This window comes from Chionomys nivalis, chromosome 7, assembly GCF_950005125.1.
Source record: "Chionomys nivalis chromosome 7, mChiNiv1.1, whole genome shotgun sequence".
NCBI lineage: Eukaryota > Metazoa > Chordata > Mammalia > Rodentia > Cricetidae > Chionomys > Chionomys nivalis.
The window spans coordinates 15178038-15202243 of record NC_080092.1 but is presented as its reverse complement, the minus strand read 5'-3'; the positions used below and the strand labels follow the sequence as shown (position 1 = coordinate 15202243).

Sequence of the window (24206 nt, the reverse complement as noted above, 5' to 3'; positions counted from 1 at the left end):
GAGTTCAGGGCAGCCTGTGCTACACAAGACCCTGTCTCAAAATAGAGTTAAATAAAATTCCCCCAGAGATAGGAAATACTTTGGTTTTACCAGATCTTCTGGTTTATTGCTAGTATTATTACTTGTTGAGATTTTCTTAACTGTGAAATATATTATTACAATTTGATATTTTGTAGGCATCTATTCAGGTCACCATCCCCTTTTTATGTTGTCTTTCTCTTTGCCTGTGGGTCTGTGTATATTCTGAATAAAACTGAGAAACGCTCTCATAATGTGTTCTGAGTTTCACCTCCTGTGTTGTTTTTGCTTTTAAATGTTGGGTTTCTGAATAGGAGTTAGTACTACTAGATCTTCATTTGCATTTAGGATTTGAATCCTACAGTAGAAGAATAGCAAAAAATAGTACAGTGTTTGCTTGTATTTTACTGACCTCATTTCGCCAATAGCTGCGATTTTACTCTATTTGTTTTATTTCTTCTCCTGTATACATGTGTATTTGGGGGAATATTTGGAGCTAATTTGTAAGTATCATGATTCTTTATTTCTGTTTCAGCATGCATCTCTTTAAAAACAAAAAAACACACACACACAAGGAGTTTTGTTTTGCTTTGTTTTTGAGATAGGTCTAGAATCCCTGACTGTCCTGGAACTTGTTATGTAGACCAGGCTGGCCTCTGATTGATAGGTGCTGAGATTAAACGTGTGTGCCACTACATCCAGCAAGTATGTCTTATTAGCCACAGTACCAGCATTATATCTAGATGTATGAGCACTGCTGTGATCTCCAGTATGGTCCTCAAGCTTACATGCCTCTGCCTGCTTAGTTATACCCTTTACATCGTGTGTGTGTGTGTGTGTGTGTGTGTGTGTGTATGTTCTGTTTGGGAGTATATTATTGGATTTAATTAATCTCCTTTTGTCTCTATAAATTCTCAGATCTTTTTTTTTAAATGAAAATTCTAAGTAATTGTTTCTCTTAAGTGTCCCAACATTTGGATTTATCTGTTTCTTCTTCTTTTTTTTTTTTAAGATTTATTTATTTATTATGTATACAGTGTTCTGCCTGTGTGCATACCTGCACCCCAGAAGAGGGCACCAGATCTCATTACAGATGGTTGTGAGCCACCATGTGGTTGCTGGGAATTGAACTCAGGACCTCCGGAAGAACAGTCAATGTTCTTAACCGCTGAGCCATCTCTCCAGCCCCTGTTTCTTCTTGTAAAGTGAAGTGAAATATGTGTGTGTGTTTAGGTGTATACATATGCAAGTACACATGCATATATTGTGGGGGCCTGTGTGAAAGCCAAAGGTCAGCCTCAGATATCTTTCCTTAGGAGTCATCCACCTTGTTTTTTTTTTCTCACTGGGGTCTGGTTTCACGAATTAGACTAAGCTGGGTGGCTAACAAGATACAAGAATCTCCCTGTCTCCACTCTGCAGTTTGGGATATACAAACACATGCCACCAAGCCCACTCAACTTTTTACATGGTTGCAATCTAACTCAGGTCCTCATGGTTGAGCAGTAAGTGATTCACTGACTGAGCCCAAGAGTTAAATTTTTGGCAAGAATTTACATCTTTCTCATTCCGTTAGTCAAGAGCACGGTGTGAATTTGTCCTATTAGTGGTCATCCTGAGCTTGACTGAATAGTTGAGGTGGCCTTGCTATCTTTACAACTTGTTGTATGCATATTAATCAGTGATTAAGTCAGTGTGTTCTATTTCTACTCCGTTTTCTTTTTCTTGTGTGGGTTACCACTCCTCCATTTCACTGTCAGAGAAGGGCTCACTATGTAGCCCAGGCTAGCCTCAAACTCATGATCTTCCTGTCTTAACCACTCGAGTTCTGGGATTACCAGCATGTGCCACCATTTCTGGGCTGCATCAGCAAGAAGTGGAGCCCAGTATCAGTGTTTCAGATTTCTTCCCTGCCCTTTATGTCCTCTCCATATTTGTATTTTAAAGTGTACCTTTTATTCTCTTCAGGTCTCCCAGTCGCTGGGCAAACCTCAGAATTTGTTAACCAAGTGTTAGGGAAGACTGCTGAAGGCAACCCCACTGGAGGCCTTGTAGGACTAAGGATACCAGCATCAAAAGTGTAATCAGCCTCATTGGACCACCGGTCAGAAATGTCTGTTTTTGTCACGTTATCCACTGTAAATTTTCATTCTGTTTTGCATGTCAATTAGCATTATGTAAACATTTATAATTAGGTTACATTGTTTTAAGAACTTGTAGCATAAGTGAAGCATGATCCAAAGTACTTGATTATTGCATATTCAGAGCATAAACCAGTGACCCTGCTGCTGGCATTAGAAAGGAAGCTCACATTAAGTAAATGTGAAGTACAGATTGTAAACATCTGTTCAAGCAAAGCATTTTGGAGGAGTGAATATATTAATATAATGCTAAGTATTAAGGCGGGTTTATGCTCTGAGCCACACAGAAATACCGAGGAAGCATTTTTTCCAAATCCATTTAGATTGTTTTTAGAATGACTGCTTTTTTGTTCTAATTTTTCACAGCCATTAATCTCACTTGTATGTGGTGCACCTAGCACTCATGTGTGTACCATGTTTAGATGTTTTATTTTTAGAACTCAATATGATATATATAAATATACAAATATATATATATATATATATAATTGTCTGTGCAAGAAAGAAAAAGCATATTCTTTGTGCCTTGTATTTTGGGGAAACTCTAAAACTGGTAATATTTTGTATGATGAAAACCCTAATGAGGAAAAACAAGATATATAGATGAGAAAATTATGGGGTTTAAATGTCTTTTTGTTCCAACTCTTTTTCAAATTTTTTGAATGTATATAGGACTATGTTGAAATGTAGATATATGCCACAGAGTCTGTGTATTGTATAAAAAAAAGAAACAAAAACAAACAACAAAGATGGCTCTAGAAAACTCCTATTTCGGTACTTGACCGGAAGAAAATACTTGCACATTATTGCGATTGTTTTATTTTTTCTACCAAAGACAAATGCAACTGGTATGGCAGACTGCCAGTCTAAGTAAAGTTTTGCACAGCTTACATGATACTGTATGAATGTATGAAAAAAAGAGAAAAAAATTAAAAGATCAGGGTTAGGGATCTTACTCAACTGTGAATTTTATTTCTGTTTGGGTCCAATTATCTACAGAAGGAGCATCCATACATACAAATATTATTTTGCTGTTCCTCTAGTTTGCTTCCATAGTAGATAAGTTGGTGGCCATTTAGGTGTCTTTTATTTCTGCACTTATTGTAGGAAATTTTAATATATTTCGTATTAGTAAGCTATTGATAAAATAGTTTTTGACTTTGAAAATTAAAGTTTATTTAGCTTATTGTAGTATACTTCCACCAAACAACCAAAATAAAGATTATTTTTATTGTATTATATATATATATAAAAGAAAAAAGCTAAAAATATCTAATACTTTAGTTGCCACTTTTCCAATTGATGTATTATTATGCATGTACTATTTTCAAAGATCAACACAAGCTTAAAATTTATAAATTTTTATATTTTTGTACAGGTATTTTCTTCAGACTTACTTGTGACTTATTTTCTGTAGTTTCTAGAATTGAGAACATGAACACGTTTAGTTTTTAGGTGCTCTTCTTTGCTCGTGTAAGCGGCTGTATTAGTCGGTTTAACTGTGCTCAGGCTTTCCCTCTGATGAGAAACTCCTCTGTCACGGCAGTGTTATAACCTCCACAGGTCCTGCCATCTGTCTTTCTCGATGGTTTTATCTCAAATCTTGTGTTTGGAACTATGAAAACTGGTAGCTTAAAAAGTAAAAGCAAGCATATCTAGAAGAAAAACCTGAAATTTCAGACAGTTGCCGTTTCTCCATTACCCATTGATAGAACTAAACTAGTTGTCCTTGGGCCTTGCAGTAGTTTCTTTTCCTTTCTCTTCCTCCTCCCCTTTTGTAAGCTACAGCACATGAAGGTTCAATTCTAGAACACAGTAACAATCCAGAAATGTGTCTTACTTGCCTCTTTGACATCCTGAAACATAAACGAAGAACTGTCTTGACATGTTAGCTATACTGTGACAAGGCTCCTATGTGTTTGGTGGAAATGTACTTGTTCGTGTGCTCACCCAACAGCCAGTGAGCTCACATCTCATGCTTAGTAGAAGGCAGGTGTTCACTTTTAGCTGGGAGAAAGAAAGCATAGGTTCACAAACGGAAGTATACGGAGGCTTGGCAGTGTATATCTGATAAATTGTTAGTGTTCCAGAATATGGCAGTTTTGTAGTCAAGTGAACATCGCTTCATGGTAGCGATTCATTTGGTGAAGTTTATAAAATTCTCTATTTATAGCTGCCCTGTTAGGAATTCTGGTTTTTGATACCCTTTTCTTGTCTGCAAACCAGAATTGGTTTTTTGGTCTTGCATTTCAAAAGACTTTGAATCTGTTTAGTAGATTCCATACCCGTGCATTTCAGTGTTTTATATGTACTACTTAAGTTAAATAGTTGAAAGCCTTTAAATAGTTGAGCTTTTTAATGTTGACACTTTTATTTTGTACCTATTTATATATGTATGTATATCTTAGAAAAGCACTTTGTTATAAAATTGCATTTTATATGATTCCTGCCATTTGCTGCTAAACCTGGGCTGGTCAGAACGCTGCAGCGATACTTGATCTAAATAAAAACCTGGCAGTAAAATGTAGAGTGCAAGTTAAATCCTCTTGCTGTTTAAGATGACATAGGCAAGCTGTGCAGCTTTACATTTTAACCAGGGGACTCTGTGGCATTTAAAACCGTCTAGAAATGGTTGTACTTTTAATGCCAGTAATGATCTGCTTCCTTTATTGTTGTTAAAATACCTACACCTAGTGTATCACAGACAGTTCTCACGAGTACGTAAAAACCCCAACAGTTGTACATGTTCTGTTTTTTTAAAATGGTGGTATGTATTTTTGGGTGGAACTCATTAGAGTGAGAACTGTCTAAAGGTTTTCTGCGTTCATACATGGTAAACAGATAGCTCATGAAGTCCAGAACCTTCCCCTAAGTGAAGGCATTGTGAATTCTCCTCGGATAAACCCATTGTTCCAAAAGCAAGCATAAACTGACTCTAGTACTACTACAGTAAAAAAGTAACAATGAACCTTCTGCTTCCTGGTTTCAGATACACTGGATTCTTTAGTCTGTGCCCACATGAGAGCACGCTGCCCGGCTGCTCCTGTTGAGGTCGTGTGTGAGTTTTTCCGTCAGTGTGGTTGCTTGCTGTGCTGTACCATATATGGGTTCTTGTCCTTTCCATGTCCTTCATGAGATATTTGGGTGTGGCTTGATATTGTGCCTTACTTGTACACTTAAATGAAACATCTTCATTCCCTCCTGTTTCCCAAACCTTAACTTTGTCCTTTTTGTAAGAGAATCAGAACTATTCCAGAAGCATCATGAAGGATTTCAGATGGGTGTGGTTCCATAGTTCCCTCTCTTTGTAGTTATTTTATACTTGTATGAGAGACCACTTTTGAATGATCTTTGAGTAATCTTGCTGCACATCCCTTCTCTGGCTTTTGTGAAGTTGTCATGCGTCTCTCTGATTCTTGACTTCATTTGCTTCTTAGCAAGAGTCTGCATTATAGAAAGGTGTGTTCATTTCATCTGCTTGAATGTGATTGTTTTGTTTTCTAGAACTTTTTAGGAGAAGAGTACCCATTTTATTTGTTTTTTTTACAACAGATGACAAGTCTCTTTAAAAGAAACAGAAGTACAGTACTTTTGAAATACAATGCTATTGGTATGAATTTTTCTTTTATATAATATTCATACAATTATCTGATGTTTGCCTTCATTAATAAAGCTGTTAGTTTACTCACCAAAATGTCGAGAATGGGTGTGCTCTTCTTTATTCCACACATTTAAATAATACTTTAGCTGCTAAGATTTAGTTAATTTCCTAAGACATGAATTCAAGTTGCCTTCAGCAAGAATTAACAAAACTCATGTTCCCTTTCTTTACATAGTCTTCCTAAAATTCTGTTCAACTACTTTCTAATTAATTATGTGACAGAATGTTAGCATCTCTCCAAATCTTGAAACTTGAATTTTGAGAATGCATTGAATTTCAGTGTTAATGGAAAAGGTCTCGACTATGTTTCTAGTGGAGTCTTTTGTGGAATGCCATTTCCCATGGAACTGCAACCACTTGCACAACTTTGCACAGAACTGCAGTCTTGTTCTTCCCTGGATCGTGACAAATGAGTCTCACACAGTGCTGTAATACTTGTGGATTCTTTCGTGATCTTTGTCATCTTAATAAGGGCATTATGAGAAGATGACTTCATGGTTTTTGTTTTTGTCTTTTTTTAACATTTCAAACACAGTGGGATGTAACACTGAATGTCAGCTGTAGGGATTGTGGTTTCGTCCTGAGGAATAAGCATGTTGGGGGAATGTGATGCAAATGTACTACTGAGTTACATACACACTTCCATAGGCAAGTGGGATTATGTGTTGAAGCATAGTCCCCATGCTTAGTAAACTGAAATAGAAAGGACACCTAGGAACTGCACTATGCCAAATTGCCGTTTTGTTTTGAAGAGACTTTTGGAGGAGGTGGAGGTAACAGAACCTCACAGCTACTTCCAGATAGTATTTTGGAGTGGAAGACTCAGTGGCTAGTGAAGAGCACCCAGGTTTATATCTCCGCGTGCCAAGTGGGAACAGGGCTTGCCTCTTCCACAACAATGTCAGCATCTGGTGTGGTTGGCTCAGTTCCGGGTGCCAGGAGTGGGACTGATTCTGTGTCTTGCCTTTTGCCCTTTGTTTTTTTCGAACTAAATAACAAAACTGTGTATGTGTACTGTATTGGCCTTTCCACCACATGTTTTACGACACTGTACTTCACTGCCTGCTATTGTCTTCTTGCCCTAGAGTCTGTCCTTTAGCGTAGCATTTGTGGTTCAGTGACTCCAGAGCTGCCAACACAGAAGGACAAGAATACAAAGTGTTTGTTCCAGTGTTTTGGCAGCCTCTTCAAATAGTTGTGCTTAGGATCCTGTCTGTGATATGATCATAAATACTCCGTAGTTTTGTTTATTCCCTTACCTCCAGATGGAGCTGTGACACTTTATTGGATTCAGTCTTGTCTCTTGTCTAGAAAGAATTGTATCTTGTTCATGCATGAGCTGTTTAAAAATGACTCAACGTTGGTAAATAGTCGTTCAGCTCTCCTTTCAGGAGAAGGCCATGCACAGGTTGCTTTGTTTTCTGTCACCCTCTAACCTGTCAGCACTATAGTCAGACACAGAATCATCAGTGTATGCAGCACCCATTGTAATTTAAAATAAAAATATGAAAAGAAAAGGTTTTGAATCGTTTGCCTCATATTTTGTCTTTTCTCCTTTCTGTTGCTTGCGACACGGCAGCCATCCATTCCTCAAGACAAACTGTTCCTAAGAAGTCTCCATCTTCACAGAGCAAGGGAGCCAACTGTACTGCCTCTTTGGGCATACAAAGTGCTAAGGATTATTGACATTGTAAACTGGGCTTCTAGTATTTCAGTGAAATTTAGCTATACCATAAAATTATTTGATAGAAACATTTGTTTTAGCCGGGCGGTGGTGGCGCACGCCTTTAATCCCAGCACTCGGGAGGCAGAGGCAGGAGGATCTCTGTGAGTTTGAGACCAGCCTGGTCTACAAGAGCTAGTTCCAGGACAGGCTCCAAAAACCACAGAGAAACCCTGTCTCAAAAAAAAAAAAAGAAACATTTACTTTGTTTGTAAACAATAGTTAGTACTTAATTTATCCTTTGATTATTTGGACAGGAAATTTCTTCAAGAAAAACAAAGGATCAAAACAGTCTTCAGGCTAGGGGAGCTGTGTACCTAAGGCCTCTGCCAAGGGGACCACAGTAGGCGAAGGGGGCATAGGAGTGGGTGTTTTTCAGCAGCAAGTGTCTGCCAGAATGTGTAGGTAGGTAGGTGCTGGGTTACAGAGGGATTGAAGAGAATGCCACAAAATCAGTCTACCAAGGGGAGTGGCCTGTGGGCAGGATAGCAGAAAACATAAGAGAAGTTGAAGGTATGACATCCTGGGGGGATGCTAAAGAAAGGATGAGGGCCAGGGAGATAAAGGTTAAAGTGCCAAGCAAGCGTCAATCCCCAGCACTCAGATGAACAGCAGTATGTGGTGTGGGCACTTGTGTCTGCAGCCAGGGACGCAGACGTAGATCCCTGAGGCCCCCAGCCCAGCATGGCCTACCTGGAAAGTAATGAGAGACCCCATTCCCCAAACAGGACAGCACCTAAGGGATGACAACTGAAGTTGACCTCTGGTCTACATATACACACAAAACTTGACTCATTTTTCTCTATTTGAGTGATAATGAGGCCGTTTTTTAAAAAGGCAAAGTAGATGTGCTTTCCCGTGGGCTTACCTCTGACAGTGTTGGTAATGATAACTCTGAGGAGTCAGGGGAGCAGGGCCAGTGCAGTCCTTAGGGATATATCAGTTGGTGATTCTTAAGCTATAGCACAATGAAGCATTTGAAAGAGAAACATTGGGCTGGAGAGATGGCTCAGAGGTTAAGAGCACTGACTACTCTTCCAGAGGTCCTGAGTTCAATTCCCAGCAACCACATGGTGGCTCACAGCCATCTGTAGTGAGATCTGGTGCCCTCTTCTGGCCAGCAAGCATACAGACAGACAGAACACTGTATACATAATAAATAAATCTTTAAAAAAAACCATTTTTAGTTAATTCCTAATTAATTAGAAAATGTTGTCCTAATTCAGCTAAAAGAGCATTAGAAGGTAGTAGATGTCCTTAGGTATGGGGATGGCGTCCTGTAAGCCATCTAGTTGTCCTGCTACTATCAGGCCCAGTGAGGTTTGTGGCCTTGTTTTTCTGCAGCAGCACTCAGATGCAGGACTACTTCCAGCCTATTGTAGTAGAGGTTCAGTTCACACTCTAGTCTGCTTGATAGACTCTGAGGACAATTCCTACTCAGATAATCATGCCGGATCTTGAACAATATTTAGAAGAATGTCCACATCAGAGGGAAGTAAGGTGCTTAGAATCAGAAGGTCCAAAAGATCCAAAGCCCACTCAGTGCAGCCAACAAAGGAAGTTCCTAAACGAAAGGAGCGAAACGGGTGGAAGAATCATGAGGGCCTGTGGGTCCCGGGCTGTGCACCCTTTAATCTAGCCTCTAGCCAGGGGCCAGGGTTGGGTTGTCTTGTTGGAGAGTAGAGACATGGAAAGCTGCCTGCTCTGGTTGCTGCAGGCTGCCGATTGTGTAGGAATTTTCAGCAAGGATGATAGATACGTGAGGGTCCAAAGGCTAAAAATCGGTCCAGTACTGCCTTTGGGGTCCTCCAGTGTCCTAAATGGAGAACTTTACTCGGAACACAACAGTGATTTGAATGTCAATCTGTTTCTTTAAACATTTTTAATCCTAAAATGGTGCTTAGAATAAAAAACAAAAATATACAGAATTGAAAGAAGAGTTTACAGCGAAAAGCGCAGAAGAAACTTGAATGAATGAGAATATACACCAGGCTCCAGAAAAGGGCCTGTCAGCGGAAAGCTACTGGTGCTGAGTCATGCTAAAAATGTGATACCATCTTAACAAAATAAACCAAGGGGATGTTAAGTTGTGAGAAGAAAATAGCTGAAACATGTTGGGGTGGGGAGAGGATAAATCAAGTATTTTAATCCTATTGTAGAAGACTATAAAAATTGCCATTGAGTGCATGAATGGACAGGCAAGGAGATTAGAATAGTGAATTTAGAAATAGACACAAATAGATGAAAACAGTAGCATGGTCACTGTGGCATCCAGAACCAAGGTAAAATAAACAAGTTGGGCCCTTCTCTAGTATTGGAGCCTCCGAGAAACCTAGACAATGTCAAGTTGGTTCTGCATCTCACACTATGAGCCAATATGTACTTCAAAATGGGCAAAGATACAGTTTTTTTTTTAAAAAAGCAAAAACAAAAAACCCATAAGCACCAGAAGGAAATATGTACAATCTTAAATCCTAGGGGAGTGGGAAGGATTTTTTTATTTTAACATAGACTCAAGTCCAGGAGTCATAAATAAAGATCCACCAATGTGAAACTGGAATTTTAAATCATCTTTGAGATAAAAAGGTGCCATAGACAAAGTCAGGATTCTGCAAGTTTTACAATGAGAATACTAATAACAGAGAGGGCTCCTGGAAACAAATACAGCAGGAAAGTGCACAAAACGGATATGATAGCTTTGAGACATTCGAGACATTGTCGGTCTCGTTCATTATGAGGGATGCAAGATAAAGGCCTTTTAAGAAACACTGAATGGGGCCGGGCGGTGGTGGCGCACGCCTTTAATCCCAGCACTCAGGAGGCAGAGGCAGGCAGATCTCTGTGAGTTTGAGGCCAGCCTGGTCTACAAGAGCTAGTTCCAGGACGCTACAAAGAAACCTTGTTTTGAAAAACCAAAAAAAAAAAAAAGAAAGAAAAGAAAAAAAAAAGAAACACTGAATGGTAAGATTCCCAATGTCAGCTCTCCATGCTAGTGGGCTAAAAGAAATGGGCATTTCTTCTATTTTGCTGAAGCAACTTAAGCTGATAAAACCACTATGAAGAGATTTATTTATTTTTTCCTATTTTGTTTAGTCCTGGCTAGCCTGGAACTGACTATGTTCTCATTATCTGCTGGGATAAAGGTGTCCGCCACCATACCCAGAGAGAAAAGAATTATGAAAGCTTGTGTGAAGTTAAAATGTATGTCTGACAGCTTCACGCTGAACACCTGTAATTCTAGTACTTGGGAGTTTGAGGCAAGAAGACCAGGAGTTCAAGGCTGTCCTTGTCTACACAGGCAGCCGGAAACCAGCGTGGCCTATCTGAAACCCTGCCTCTGAAAAGCCAAGATAAAACACATATATCCACCTATTCCATTTGTTCTGTCCTCCTCTTCCCACTTCCTGTCGCCACACTAATGAGTGTGATTATGCAGGCAAAGCACCGAGTAGAAAATGCCTGCGCTTCCGTACTCCAGAATGTTGCTTGGGAATACACGAATAGCAACTAGGCATTGGGTTCAATACCACGTAACCTAAGGCTTCATGTACTACCTCATTTCACCCTCTAGGCAACCTTAGGAATGATGTTACTGATGATCACGTTAGCCTCTGAGAAAACTGGAGCGGGGTTGGTGATGTGCACGCCTGGAGTCCAGGCCTTTGTTACTTGCAGTGAGGTGCACCTTTTCGGAAGTGGTGCAAACTGCCGTAGGAACGCAGGCAACTGTGGAGACTGACTAAGGGGCTATGTGTGAAGTTTGAGAAAAACATTTTAAAAAGAGGGAACCCCCATATCCCAAGGCCTGGAGAGTCCCTGAGGGCCGGGAAAAGGGAAGGGAAAGTATTATTACTAAGAAATAATAATTAAATAGTACTTCTAAAAAGTGCTACCCTTCTATGAGTAGCACTGATACTGTTTCTATCAAAACCACACGACACAATGAGAACCGTTCCTGCGATGCTTGTAATCTAATTCTACACAAAGGGCAGCATCAGAGCCATAGAAACACGTAAGGCAATGTAGTTCTGTATATGAGAAAGCCCTGTACTGATGGAGGTGCCCCAGTGACCTGCATTGAATTCTACCCCTTTACAAATTTTATTGTGTCTTAACGCCATAATTCATACTTAATAGAGTAATTTTGTTCTAAATTTTAAAGAAGAAATGCAGCTTTGGTGGCATCCTATTCGGTACTTTTTTGTTCCTATGCAAAAAGTCACTATAATAGCTGGTGCCTGAAAGATGGAAAGTGACCACTGTTGAGCGGATTTTTTGTTGTTTCTCTAGTAGTGGGGTCAGAACCCCAAGGCTATGCGTTATGCCAGACAAGCCCATCACCAAATGAGCTGTGTCCTCCAACCCTACGGTTCTTCATAGTCATTTTCACTTTTCCGTTTAGTAGGAGCCGACCATAGAGGCTGTGAGTGTTCCGCGTGTCAAGGAAAATCCCAGGTCTGGGCTGGCGACCTTGTTTGCTCTGTACCGCGTCTCCAGGCACCACATTCAGAAGTACGGAAGGCGGGCCGGCGCCACGCGAGCGCGCTCAAGTTTGGCCGCCGCCGCTCGCCATAGCCAGGCCTCCAACATGGCGGCTCCCCAGGATGTCCACGTCCGGATCTGTAACCAGGAGATTGTCAAATTCGACCTGGAGGTGAAGGCGCTTATCCAGGTACAAATTCTTAGGCCCCCTCCGGGCTCTCACTAGCCGCCTTGGCGTTTTCCAAAATCTTCGCGCCTGCCCAGCTTCCCAGGCAGGCGGCCCTCGGGCGCCATTCGGTCGGGTCTCCGGGATCGCCGACCTTAAGCGCTTTTCTTGTGCACACAGTTGGTTCGCCCGCCTCTCAGCTATCCCCACGCCCCTCTCCTGCCCCCTGACTTTACAGCAAAGGTTGGGGCTAGCCTGTTCCTGTCTCGTCGGTAGCCCCGCCCTGCCACCTCCCCTACCGGCTCGTACTCTTCCCTGTGTTAGGGGCACGGAGGGTACCCAGGGCCACCTGACATGGCAGTCACCGGACGAAGCTCAGGGAACCTGGACCGTGGGTATTTTTTTTAATGAAAAAAATCAGAGAGTGGCAAGGCCTGGGTCAGAAGGCAGGTAGTGCCGACTGGACAGGGAAAACCAGCCTGGGAAAGGCATTTTAGATCTTCCACACCCGGTTCAGCCGACGGAGAAGTGAGGCACTTGTCTAGAAGCAGGTGTAAGTAGAGACAGAAGTGCAAGAAAGTTTACATGAGAGCCAGGCGATGGTGGCACAAGGCTTTAATCCCATCACTCAGAAGGCAGAGACAAGGGGATCTCTGTTTGAGGCCAATCTGATCTAGAGTTCCAGGATAGGCCCCAAAGCAACAGAGAAACCCTGTCTTGAAAACAAACAAAAAAAACCTCACAACAGCAAAGAAAAAAAAGAAAATTAACATAGGCAAGAGTAGGGAATGTAGAAATGGCTCCCGAGTTTAGAAAACAAACAAACAAACAAACCCCCAAAACCTCAAGAGACTGAGAACACAATCTGTGACAGCAAGGGAAGAGAGGATGGGGTGTGTCTCTGCTGGTGAATGCTTGCCTAGCTTGTCTGGGTTCCATCCCCAGTGCTGCATAAGTGGGCTGTGGTTGCGGGGATACATGAGCCCCATGTGGAAAAGGGGCAGGGGAGGGGGGTAGTGCTCACTGACAAGCCAGATGCACACCGGACCACAGTGGCTGTTTATCCTGTGTCACGTGGAAGTGTGGTTGTGTGAGTAAATTGGAGCGTAAGTGAAGAAACTTGATGCAAACTTTAAAGTCTCCAACGTCACTCCTGGGATGTGTAAACCGCAAAATGTCTGGCCCAGTTGTAGAAAAATAAACAAGATTGGGTTTATACAAATGAAATTACTAGGGGCCGGGGTAGCGTAGCTCAGTGTAGAGTTAAAGTTTAGCCATGCTCAGGGCCCTGGTTTCAGTCCTCAGAATGCAACAATAAGTTCATATACATACAGGAAACAAACTGGCTAGTGTGTTGGTGTCAGCACTTAGAAAGCAGAGGTAGGAAAATCATGCATTTGAGGCAAACTTGGGCTACATAGAGTGATCCTGCCTCAAAAACAAAAAGACTACATCCAAAATTTAAAAAAAAGAAAATTTTTTGTATTCTCCGGTTCGCTAGATCTGTTGGGGGTTTTGTGGTTACCATACATTGCATTCTTACAGTCTCCCAGCTCTTCTGCTAAGCATTTTATGCTGGGAAACATGACTTTGAGGTAGGTTAGATGAAGAATTGGAGGCACAGAGGACTTTGGTTTTTCGAGATTGCGCTAATACGTTGCAGGATTTGAACATAGTAGCCTAATACTAGAGCCTGCTCTAAATCTTGGCTCTAAAAGTCTAGATTTCTTTCCAGAAGCAAATCCTCAGTATATCAAATCCCTTGTGCATGTCATTATGACTTGTAACAGATAGAAGGCTTGTAAAATCAGACTAAGTTAATTTTGTTACGTGTTACCAGGGATTTCGGCCCTTGACTTTTAGAGTTGAAGGATCTGAAGTCACAGTATCTCTTAGATGCCCATTCTTGTTGAACATGTAAGCCGCTTAAGACTTTCATGGTGTCTGGATAACACTTTGCTAAACTTTTAAGTCAAGGTTGAGTTTAGCTAGCTACTTATTTTTCTACACACATAATACATATCATGTGTGTATGTGTGTGTCTTGCTGGCGATGGAACCCAGGGCCTCAAGCATGTTGTGCAAATGCTGTACCATTGAACTGCACATCCAGCCTGCTTTTGTGTATTCTGTTCAGTGTTAATCTTAAGAGGGATGAGGAGACTGAAAATGATGTTTTTGTTTTTGTGCAGAGGAGAGCAGCAGTGAGCAAGACAAGGTGGAGCTAGGCCAACCTTAGCTGTGGGCTAAATCAGCTTTCCCCTGTGCAAGTCATTCCCGGAGAAAGGCCCCTCATCTCTCCGTTGTCTTCTAGGATATTCGAGATTGTCCTGGACCCTTAAGTAAGCTCACTGAACTGAATACTAAGGTGAAGGAAAAGTTTCAACAGCTACGACACAGGATACAGGTAAGTGAGGCTCCACACCGCTCTTCACTAAGGGCGGGTATTGGGGTGAGAGCTCAGACCTCGGATAGCCTTTGTGTGAGAGTTGACCAGGTTCCTCACATGCCACATGGAGATAGTAGTAAACATTATTACATTAGGGTGACTGGACTATCAAAGATTGGAGCCTATGCACCAGTTCCCTGCCTGAGTCTGTCGCCAACATGTCCTGGGTGTTCTCCGTGCTGCCATTTTCACAGTCACTACCTTGCAGTTTCTGGAGTCACAGCTTCCATCTTGTGCTCATCACACCTGACTTTCCCTATGGTGTGCGCGTGCTGTCTCAGAACACAAGAGAGTGGGAAGGGACCTGTGAGTAGCAGAGCCGTCCACTGCTGTGCCCTCGGGAAGGCCGCTAGGAATCTGGGTGGGGCTAGGACCACCTGGTTTTTGGTTTTTTTCTGTTTATTTATGTATTTTTTTAAAACAATCTTTGCTCATTTTACATACCAAGCCCAGTTTCCACTCCTTCCCCTCCTCCTGCTCCCCTCACCCCCCCCCACCCCGCTCCACCTCCCAGCCAGTCCTTAAGGAGGGTGAGGTTTCCCCATGTGGAGTAAATGTCTGGCAGATCACTTTGAGATGGGACCAAGCCCTCCCCCCTTCATCTAGGCTGAGCAAGGTATTCCACCATAGAGAATAGGCTCCAAAAACCCAACTCAAGCAGTAGGGATAAATCCTGGTCTCACTGCCAGTGGTCCCACAGACTGCCTAAGCCACACAACTACATTCAGAGGGCCTAGTTTGAGGACCCCCTGGTTTTGCTGCACGTGGTAAATGACCTTGTCCCAAAGCTGTTCTTCAGCTCTTGAGTTGTTTAGCAGATAGAAGTCTCTTGCAGAGCCACTGGGAAGTCAGCAGGTTGACAGCTTGAGAGGGCTTCTTGTTTCCTTCCTGAAGGGGTTTCCAGGGCAGGTGATTCCTGCCTTTGGAGATGACTTTAGAATTTCAGCACTGTGGCTGTACCTAGGTGATCGCCATCTCCAGCACTGCTTCCTCCATCTGAACTTTTGAAAAATATTGCTTCTTGTGTGTTATGTGTGTGTGTGTGCGTGTGTGTATCCACAGCTGTTAGTCTCGGTTATGTGTCTTGCTAATGTCCTCTGTTCTCTGTGCCTCTTTCAAATGCACTGATTCATTACTCTCATGTCTTCTCAGAGTTTGTCTTCCCCAAGATTACAGATATTTTTTTCACTGTTTCCCCTTCTGGGAATGGACATGCCACAGCATTGAGTCTCCAAGCCCCCCTGTGTCTGGATGACCTACCTTCTCTTGAACAGTCTCCCTGCCTTTTTATAAAGTTGTAGTTCTCTTCTAACCATTTCTCTACCGACAGGCATTCATTTGGACCGCTTCCATGTTTTGATTCTTAGAGCTGATCTGTTTTCTTAATGTCTTTCTTCAACTCTCCAATTCTTAACTACTACTGTTGTATAAGTACCTGCATGTTTACCTGGTGTTTATTTCCTTCTCTAATTTTAAGTAATTATCCTTATCAATACATTTACATATTTGTTATGCTCTTACCGCTGGTTACAGCCTCTCCTTAAGCATAGACGGCATCTAGCAAGGTGGTAGGCCAGCGAGTGACTAGCCCCATCCTAGCTCTTATCTGCATTTCCTCAGCTTTTGCATGCTCTGGATATTCCTGAAAACACAAAAGCACTCGAGTGTATGTCCCTTTTATGTATTTCAATAAGGGTGCCTGTGAGCAGAGGAGAACTGGCCTGTGTCTTCTGAATATGCTAGTTCCTGCACAGTTGGTATTGGCGTGGCTGTGTGCAGATGTCCATCTTTGTGTTTGTGTTTCTTCAGCTGGAATTGAAGAATAACAGTGCACCTTTCATCTCTCCGGAGATATCAGGTGACAACTTCCAAGCAGCCTCTTCTAAGGAAATTGTGCATTTCTCCTTCTTTCTGTCTCCCTTCTTCCTGTTCACCCATTCTTCACTGAGATCAGTGTAGCAAAAAATAGAACACAGGACAAATAAAATTACGTCTCATTACTGGTAGCATTTGCACTTCTCCCCATTTTTTCCCCTTGAGACAGGGTCTTGCTATGAAGCTCTGTCTGTACTGAAAGTCACTATGTAGACCAGCCTGGCCTCAAACTCACTGAAATCCAGCTGCCTCTGCCCCAAGTACTGGGATTAAAGGCGTGCCCCACCACGCCCAGTTACACTTTTTTCAATTCACAGTCAATTATTCTTTTTTCTTCTTTAGCAGTATGGGGGGGTGGGCAGAATAAACTTTCAGAAGTACTTTCTGAGCTCTTGAAATGATACAGAGATACACATGCTTGTTTCAAACCAGCATATGCAAATGTATATAGGAATGAGTAGATTGTTCTCTAGGTAAACTAACATGTTGATGTTTTAGCCCTATGGCTTGCTTGAAAGTGGAACTTGTGATTTGTAAATTAAAGCTGGGACCTGAGGCTCCTTTACAGTGTGTGTGACAGCCCCTGCCGCTCGAGTCCCTGGTCTGATGCTGTTGACCATGTCTGCTCTCCCTTGCTCGTGGTAGACTCTTGTTGGGGGAGGCTGCTCGTTCATTCCCAGCCACTCAGACCCAAAATGGTCACACAGAAACTATATTATTTGCAGTACTGTTTGGCCAAAGCTTACGCATATTTTTAGCTAGCTCTTAATATCCTAAACTAACCCATCTCCATTAAGCTGTGCATCACCACGAGGTTGTGGCCTACCAGCAAAGTTTTGGTATGTCTCCTCCGCTGGCGGCTACGTGGCACCTCCCTGACTCTGCCTACTCTCTATATATCTTTTCCAGCCTGGCTATATTCTGTTAAGCCATTGGTCAAAAGCAGCTTCTTTATTCATTTACCAATAAAAGCAACACATATACAGAAGAACTTCCCACACCAGACTCTTTCCTTGGTATTTGGTATTCTGAATCATGTGTGCTTATCTTCTGTATGCCTTTCCTGGAGCCTCTGCAGCCTGGTCAAGGGCATATCTCTCAGTCTCCAGGAATTATCACAAGTCTGGGGACACTGTTTATGTTAATTTCTCTTTTGTGCAGTTCTCGAATCACTCAGGAAAGATAAATCATCCCCCTACCCAAAGTTCATAGTGTACCCCCTGCCATTCACTTCACAACCAAAATAAAATAAACCAGACAAGTGTCCACCAGCTCTACTGATGAGTAGATGTCCCAGACTGTTTTACAGCTGCTGGAAGCTTCTGTGAGTCCTGAGTTTGTGACAATTTCAGTTCAGCTTCAGCCTCAGGTGGCCTTAGGCGTCAGTGTTATGTTCACAATAAGTTGAAACCCTCAAAGCTCTGTGGGAGTAGGTACAGAAATGGGCAGTGTTTGGAAACACAGATAGTGTGGTACCCTTCTGGTATTGCGTTGGGATCAGTGGCCTCTTGTTTTGTTATGTCTGGTTTTTCCCTTTAGTTCAGGCAGTGTCAAGGTTGTGGAAGTGGCAACCCCTGCTCCAGCGACGGCAGCCTTTCTAGAGCTGGCCACACCAGCACCCTGCTTCCTGTTCACCTTTGAGCTGCCAATTTTATCTTCTCTTTCTTGAGGATTTGCCTATATGTTTAAAAGGATATTTGATTGTTTTAGACATGCTCCCTCCCACTCCCAAGTGTCTGTTGTAAAAGATACTTAGTTCTTTTTGTGTGTCTCTATTGGAAACAGAAGCACTCTGGCTAACAGCTGTTTTCCCCTCCAAGGAGCTTGAGCAATCAGCAAGGGAACAAGACAAGGAGTCGGAGAAGCAGCTTCTACTTCAGGAAGTGGAGAACCACAAAAAGCAGATGCTCAGGTAGGTGGGGTAGCCTACAACCACCTCTGCTGGGTCGCATGCTGACTGTGAAGCTTGTCCATGTGTTTATCTAATAAGCCCAGCTTAATGGTGATGTAGTGGTATCATTAACACACAGGCTGAAAGTTCTCTAGCTCAGTCAGTCTCAAACCGAGAGTCTGAGGAGCTAAGGGGATAAGTGGAGTCTGCACGGACATTTGGAGCTGTGTGCATAGTGCTCACAGTGTTGATATGTTTGCAGAGTTGGCCTCACACTGCACTGTATATATTCATGTATTTTAAAATACTGTGGGTGTGGGAGCTGTGTGTGGAGTCGGTTCTTTCCAGCCATTTGTCAGGCCTGCAGACACGCACCTCTGCCTTCCGAGCCAACTCGATGGCCCTGGTTCTGTCTTTTATTTTTTGAGACAGGGTCTATTGTATTCAGGTTGTCCTCAAACTCAACATGTAGCTAAAGATGACCTTGGATGATCCCCTTGTTCCTACTTCCCAGGTGCTGGGGATACAGGCATGGCTCCCCACATATTTATGTGGTGCTGAGAATCAAAGCCAGGGTTTTGTACATGCTAGGGCAAGCACCGCACCAATGGAACCACACCCCAAGCCCACCTTTTGTATATTTGAAAACAGAAATGTAATTACTTTTGGAGGCTAGAGAGATGGCTCAGCAGTTTCAGATGTCTACTGCTCTTCTAGAGGATCCAAGTTCAATTCCTAGCACCCACGCCAGACGGCTCCAGCTGCCCATAACTCCACCTCCAGTGGGTTCTGATGCCCCTCACCTCAGTAGGCAGTTATGTGCGCGCACACACACACACACACACACACACACACACACACGATTAAAATAATAAAAATTAAACTTCTAAAAACTTGATTATTCAAGAATAATTGGTATGAGGAAAACTCACTGAAAATGAACATACTCAAGATAGACCAAAATATAGCTTCCAGTGTGGCATTATTGAAATGAATGATGCACAGAAATGTGAGTTTATGTTGGAATTGAGATTTTGGTGACACTGCAGCTGTGTGCTAATCTTTGATCATAAAGCCGTTTCTTAGTCTCTTAATTAGGGACTATAACTTTTTTTTTTTAACAATGTCTGGGAACATGAATCACTGTTTCTCCCTCCAGGTTGGACTTTTGTGCTATAACCCAAAGGGCCTTGTTACTGCAAGGGCTGGGGTTTCCCAGCCCCATGGTGTTGAAGGCCTGCTCAGTAGTCTTTGCTGCATCAGAATTCCCATAGGTCTTCCTTTGTCGCAGTTGTATGCTTGCGGTTTCCTCTCTGGCGGCAGCTGTGTGAATGCTCAGCTGGCAAGAGAGACTGACCAAGACATGGGAGTGAGTGGTACAAGTGTGCCTGGCCCGTTGGCAGTGACTTTTATGCCACAGGGGTTCTCAGATTGTAAGCATGAACTCACGAGGAGTGCACGCGTGCAGAGTAGTAAGTTCTGTCAAACACCGTCAGCTTAGTGGGGTCTCAAAGCTTGGCTGTTCCTGGCGTGATATTAAAGGTTTGAGGAAAGAAAGTATGGAATTACTGTGCAGCAGCAGTTATATTTCTCAGGTTATCAGGTTCATCATTCTGTTTAGTACTTGCTTTCTTCCCTCCCTAATACATGTGAGCTCCCTGAAGACAGGCTCTCAGCTCTGCACCCCTGGGCCTTGCAGATGTAATTGATTATTTGAAATGGCAGGTGTGGAATGGGCTGGTAGGCATGTAGTATCTGAGAACCCATCTGAAGATTGCCTGTAGTCCCAGCACTTGGGATGCAGAAGCAGGTGGATCTCTGTGAGTTCAGGCCAGCCTGGTCTACAGAGTGAGTTCCAGGACAGCCAGGGCTACACAGAGAAACCCTGTCTTTAAAAAAAAAAAAAAAAAAAAAGGAAGGAGAAAGTCGACTCCACAGATTGTCCTGTGACCTCCACGCGTGTACTGTGGCATGCATCTCCACCCCAATCATAAATTTTTGTTTTAATTTAAAGAAAGCCACCCTATTGATTAAGGGCTCTGTCCAGGGCTTAGCGCAGTTGATTTGAACTGGCTGCGTGAGAGTTCCAGCGCATGGCTTTGGTTGTCAGAGGGCGATGGTTGGCCTTTTCTGTTTGTCAGTGAAGAGTGGATTGCTAATCTCAAATGCTGCTTACCTTTGAGCCATCGCTTGCCAAGTAAAGAATGTGAATAGATCATGCCAGTCAGGGTGCCCTGTGAATCAATCATGCCAGTCAGGGTGCCCTGTGATATATGTAGTGCCTGCAACTGGTTCAAATAGACAAGAGTTAGCAAGAGTAGCAAGCCTTGGAGGAATGTTGGTTCCCCCCCTCTAACAGCTGCTTCGGGCGGATAAATGGTGATTCCAGTACTAGGGATGAAGGAGGACTGCTAGGTCATGGCTCTCGAGGACAATACCCAGATACTTGTCAGACAGTAAAGCCACTGTGGGTCTGTGTCTAGTAGAGTGCCTTGTCCCTGGTCTCCCAGCTGCCTAGCAGGAGAGGGATAGCGACAGAATGTTCTGGAAACATCTTCTGGAGGTTCAGAGGAAAGATGTTAAGACCTATGCTAAAGTAGTTACCAGGGCTACCAAGAAGAGGAAGTGGAGGGAGGCCAGGTTGAACTCTGAGTCACACTGTTTAAGCTGGGCAGCCTGGTGGAGCCACCAAGACCTCATGTGTGACCCTTCTTCTTCCAGCAACCAGACCTCATGGCGGAAAGCCAATCTCACCTGCAAAATTGCCATCGACAACCTGGAGAAAGCAGAACTTCTACAAGGAGGAGACTCCTTAAGGCAAAGGTATCTTCTTTTGTCCCCGTGGCTCTGATACATAACATCTAAGCACCATATGAGGTGGCTTTTTGTTTTCATAACATTTGTACTTTATGTAGTACATAAGTTTTTTTTTTTGAGAACTGGGTCTCATACGTCCCAATCTGGTCTCAAACTTTGTATGTAGCTGAGGATAGCCTTGAACTTCGGATCTCACAGGTGTGACCTCCACACCGAGTTTATGTGGTTCTGGAGACCCAACCAAGGGCTTCATGCATACTAGGCAAGCACCCCACCAACCAAGTACATCCCAGTCCCAAATAAATTTGACTAAAATTGGTTTTTGGTTTGGGGATTTTGTTTGTTTGTTTGTTCGTCGTAATGGGTTTGAACCTAGGGCCTCAGGCATGAAGGGCAAATACTCTACCACTGAGCTAACTCCCAGTTCTCCCTGACAGTTTTTAAGACCCTTCTTTTAACTGCACATGCATGGTGTCCGTTATTAACCAGTCCTGTTGGCGTGTTTGCATTTCCATCTTTTCAGTATCGTATGATGCGTCGAGGCAGGTTTTTGTCCGGTTCCTTTGAGCAAGTTCTCTGGGAATGAGTGAGCATTTCTGAGTCTCTTGGTCCATAGTGCAGATTGGCTTACAGATGGCAGTACGGTTTCCATTCCTCCCAGCAGGGCTCGAGGACGTGGGCTCAGCATATAGCCTTAGCCACACTGACTGATGTTTCAGAAACGTGCAAACCCAGTGGTGGTGGTGCACGCCTTTAATTCCAGCACTCAGGAGTCAGAGGCAGGTGGATCTCTGTGAGTCAAGTCCAGCCTGGTCTACAGAGCCAGTTCCAGGACAACCAGGGCTTCATAGTGAGACCTTCTCTTGAAAAAATAAAAAAGAAGGAAGAAATGTATGCTGTCTGTGTGGTACATATCTGTAATCCTAGTACTCACGGGTGGGGGGTGGGCTGAGGCAGTGACAGTCTGCCCTCTGGACCAAGCTGAGCTACATTTTGAGACCCTGTTTCAAAGCACAAACAGAAAAAGTACTAATGTGGTAGGTTGAAAATGGTGCTTTTCACAAGCTCGGCTTTTGTTGCTATTGCTTCTTCCTCTGGACTTTCAGGAAAACTACCAAAGAGAGTTTGGCGCAGACATCCAGCACCATCACAGAGAGCCTCATGGGGATCAGCAGGATGATGTCACAGCAGGTGCAGCAGAGTGAGGAGGCCATGCAGACCCTAGGTAAGGAGTAGACGCTGCTCCGGAATGCACACCTGGCACCTCTATGGAGACCCCTGGCTCTCCCCACCCAAACTGTGCCTTAGGACGTGACGAGACAGTCTGGTCTTGGGGGGGGATGCTACTCTTCCTCTCCTTCAGCTGTGCTAGACACGCCCTGTGCCGTCATTCCTCCCTGAAGAAGCATTGCTAGGCTCATGTGAAAAGCAGAAATGGCCGGCCTCTTTGGAGATGGTGTCTGTCAGCAGTGCTTGCAAGAGGTCTGGGAATCTGGTTTTTAGCATGGGCTCATGGTCTTAGTATTGCCAGGCAGGTTTGGGAATTAGGACCACTGGCAAGACCATTACTGTGAGTTTCTTTTAAATGTATCAGCCAGAAGCCACAGAGGAGGCTATTGGAGACCGGCACATTCTTGCCAAGTGTCTTCCCACCTTGACTCCTTCGTAGAGAATTTGTCCTTCTAGGACCCTTCAGTTGTGGGAAACAGGAAAGGAGTTTGCTCTTTGCAAGATTTCACATGTCAGCCGAAGTAGACAGCGAGGTTTGGTAAATTCTCGAACCTACCACCTTGCTTTCATCATGGCTGTGTTTCATTTCTACCCTTGCTTCATCCTCTAGTCAAGACATCATCCATGAAAATAGCTCAGCACATCTAAAAGCACATCTGTAAGGGGGCTGGAGAGATGGCTCAGTGGTTGAAAGCAAGCACTGCTCCTGAAGAGGACCCAACCACACCCACATCAGGCAGCTGTCAACTGTCATGCACCTATACCCACACAGATATGCACATACCTAGCAATAGTAAAAATAAATTCACCCGCCTGACTCAGGCTCTGGCCTTGTTGACAGACAGACAGACAGCATATTGAGCTCCTCTTTGTCTGGGTGGCACAGTCTGAATCAGGCCCCTTTCCTTCTGTTGCAGTCAGCTCTTCACGGACTCTCCTAGATGCAAATGAAGAGTTTAAATCCATGTCGGGGACCATCCAGCTGGGCCGGAAGCTCATCACGAAATACAACCGCCGCGAACTGACGGACAAACTTCTCATCTTCCTTGCCCTGGCCCTGTTCCTTGCTACCGTGCTCTATATTTTGAAGAAGCGCCTCTTTCCATTTTTGTAAGGGAGGGATGCCAGCTATGGCCCTTTATACTCCTGATTGCGGGTCGGGGCTCTCTAGGACTGGCCGCCAAACTGGGCTGCTCCTTCCCTGCGGTTTTCCGCTGTGCTAAGTACACCCAGCGGAGGAAGCACAGCAGTTTCCAGTTTCCTGCAAGAAGCTGCTTGGAAAGGGCGAATGCACTAGAGGAAAAGGAAGCCTTTGGGGGGGAGGCACTCCATGTTACTCAGCTCCCAAGCACGGTGGCTGCCACAGGGAGCATCTCAACTCTGGGGTTTGATGCTCCTCCTCCCTCCGCGTCCTAAGGCATAAATGCCAGATCAGGTAGAGAGAAGAAAGAGGAGCCTGTGGGAGGGAAGGTGATGAGAGCTCATGGCTGTTTCCCAAATAAACCTCATTTATTTAATGAAGTGATAGATGTTTAATTTTACAAGGTATCTCTCTTGAAATGCCCATACTTCATCGTGTCCCTATTCCTAGGACATAAGCTTAGATTATTCATTCAACAAGGAATTACTGAGGCCAGAAAGAACACTTGCTGCTCTTTTAGAAGACCAGTGTCGAATTCCCAGTACCTCTTGGAGATTCACAACCACCTCTAACTCCAATTCCAGGGGATATGATGCTCCTTATAGGCCCCAGG

The 24206-nt window shown here is 43.5% G+C and overlaps 2 protein-coding genes across 7 annotated transcripts in view; both read left to right on the top strand.

Moving 5' to 3' along the window:
* Positions 1 to 12068, top strand: part of Crebrf (CREB3 regulatory factor) — an 84638-nt gene extending 72570 nt beyond the window's left edge. For 5 of the 6 annotated variants that reach the window (XM_057776775.1, XM_057776774.1, XM_057776776.1 and 2 more), the window contains one exon: positions 1987 to 7317. In XM_057776775.1, coding sequence (XP_057632758.1) covers positions 1987 to 2102 — 116 coding nt within the window. In that variant the 3' untranslated portion in view covers positions 2103 to 7317. Of the gene's footprint in view, positions 1 to 1986; positions 7318 to 11948 lie in introns of those variants that run through there. The other variant, XM_057776777.1, reaches the window with a different exon arrangement.
* A 19-nt stretch (positions 12069 to 12087) lies between these two features.
* On the top strand, positions 12088 to 23962 carry Bnip1 (BCL2 interacting protein 1). The gene is made up of 6 exons (XM_057776782.1): positions 12088 to 12215; positions 14505 to 14597; positions 18335 to 18426; positions 21127 to 21228; positions 22329 to 22447; positions 23370 to 23962. The coding sequence occupies exons 1-6, from the start codon at positions 12132 to 12134 to the stop codon at positions 23564 to 23566; spliced, it is 687 nt and encodes a 228-aa protein (XP_057632765.1). The 5' UTR covers positions 12088 to 12131; the 3' UTR covers positions 23567 to 23962.
* The last annotated feature ends 244 nt before the right edge of the window (positions 23963 to 24206 follow it).

What these genes read in the sequence shown, in the direction of transcription:
- Bnip1 (XM_057776782.1), top strand. Translation starts at nt 12,132, where the DNA reads ATGGCGGCTCCCCAGGATGTCCACGTCCGGATCTGTAACCAGGAGATT. An exon ending in CACAAAAAGCAGATGCTCAG is followed by an intron (nt 18,427 to 21,126) that starts GTAGGTGGGGTA and finishes TTCTTCTTCCAG; the next exon opens with CAACCAGACCTCATGGCGGA. An exon ending in GGAGGCCATGCAGACCCTAG is followed by an intron (nt 22,448 to 23,369) that starts GTAAGGAGTAGA and finishes CTTCTGTTGCAG; the next exon opens with TCAGCTCTTCACGGACTCTC.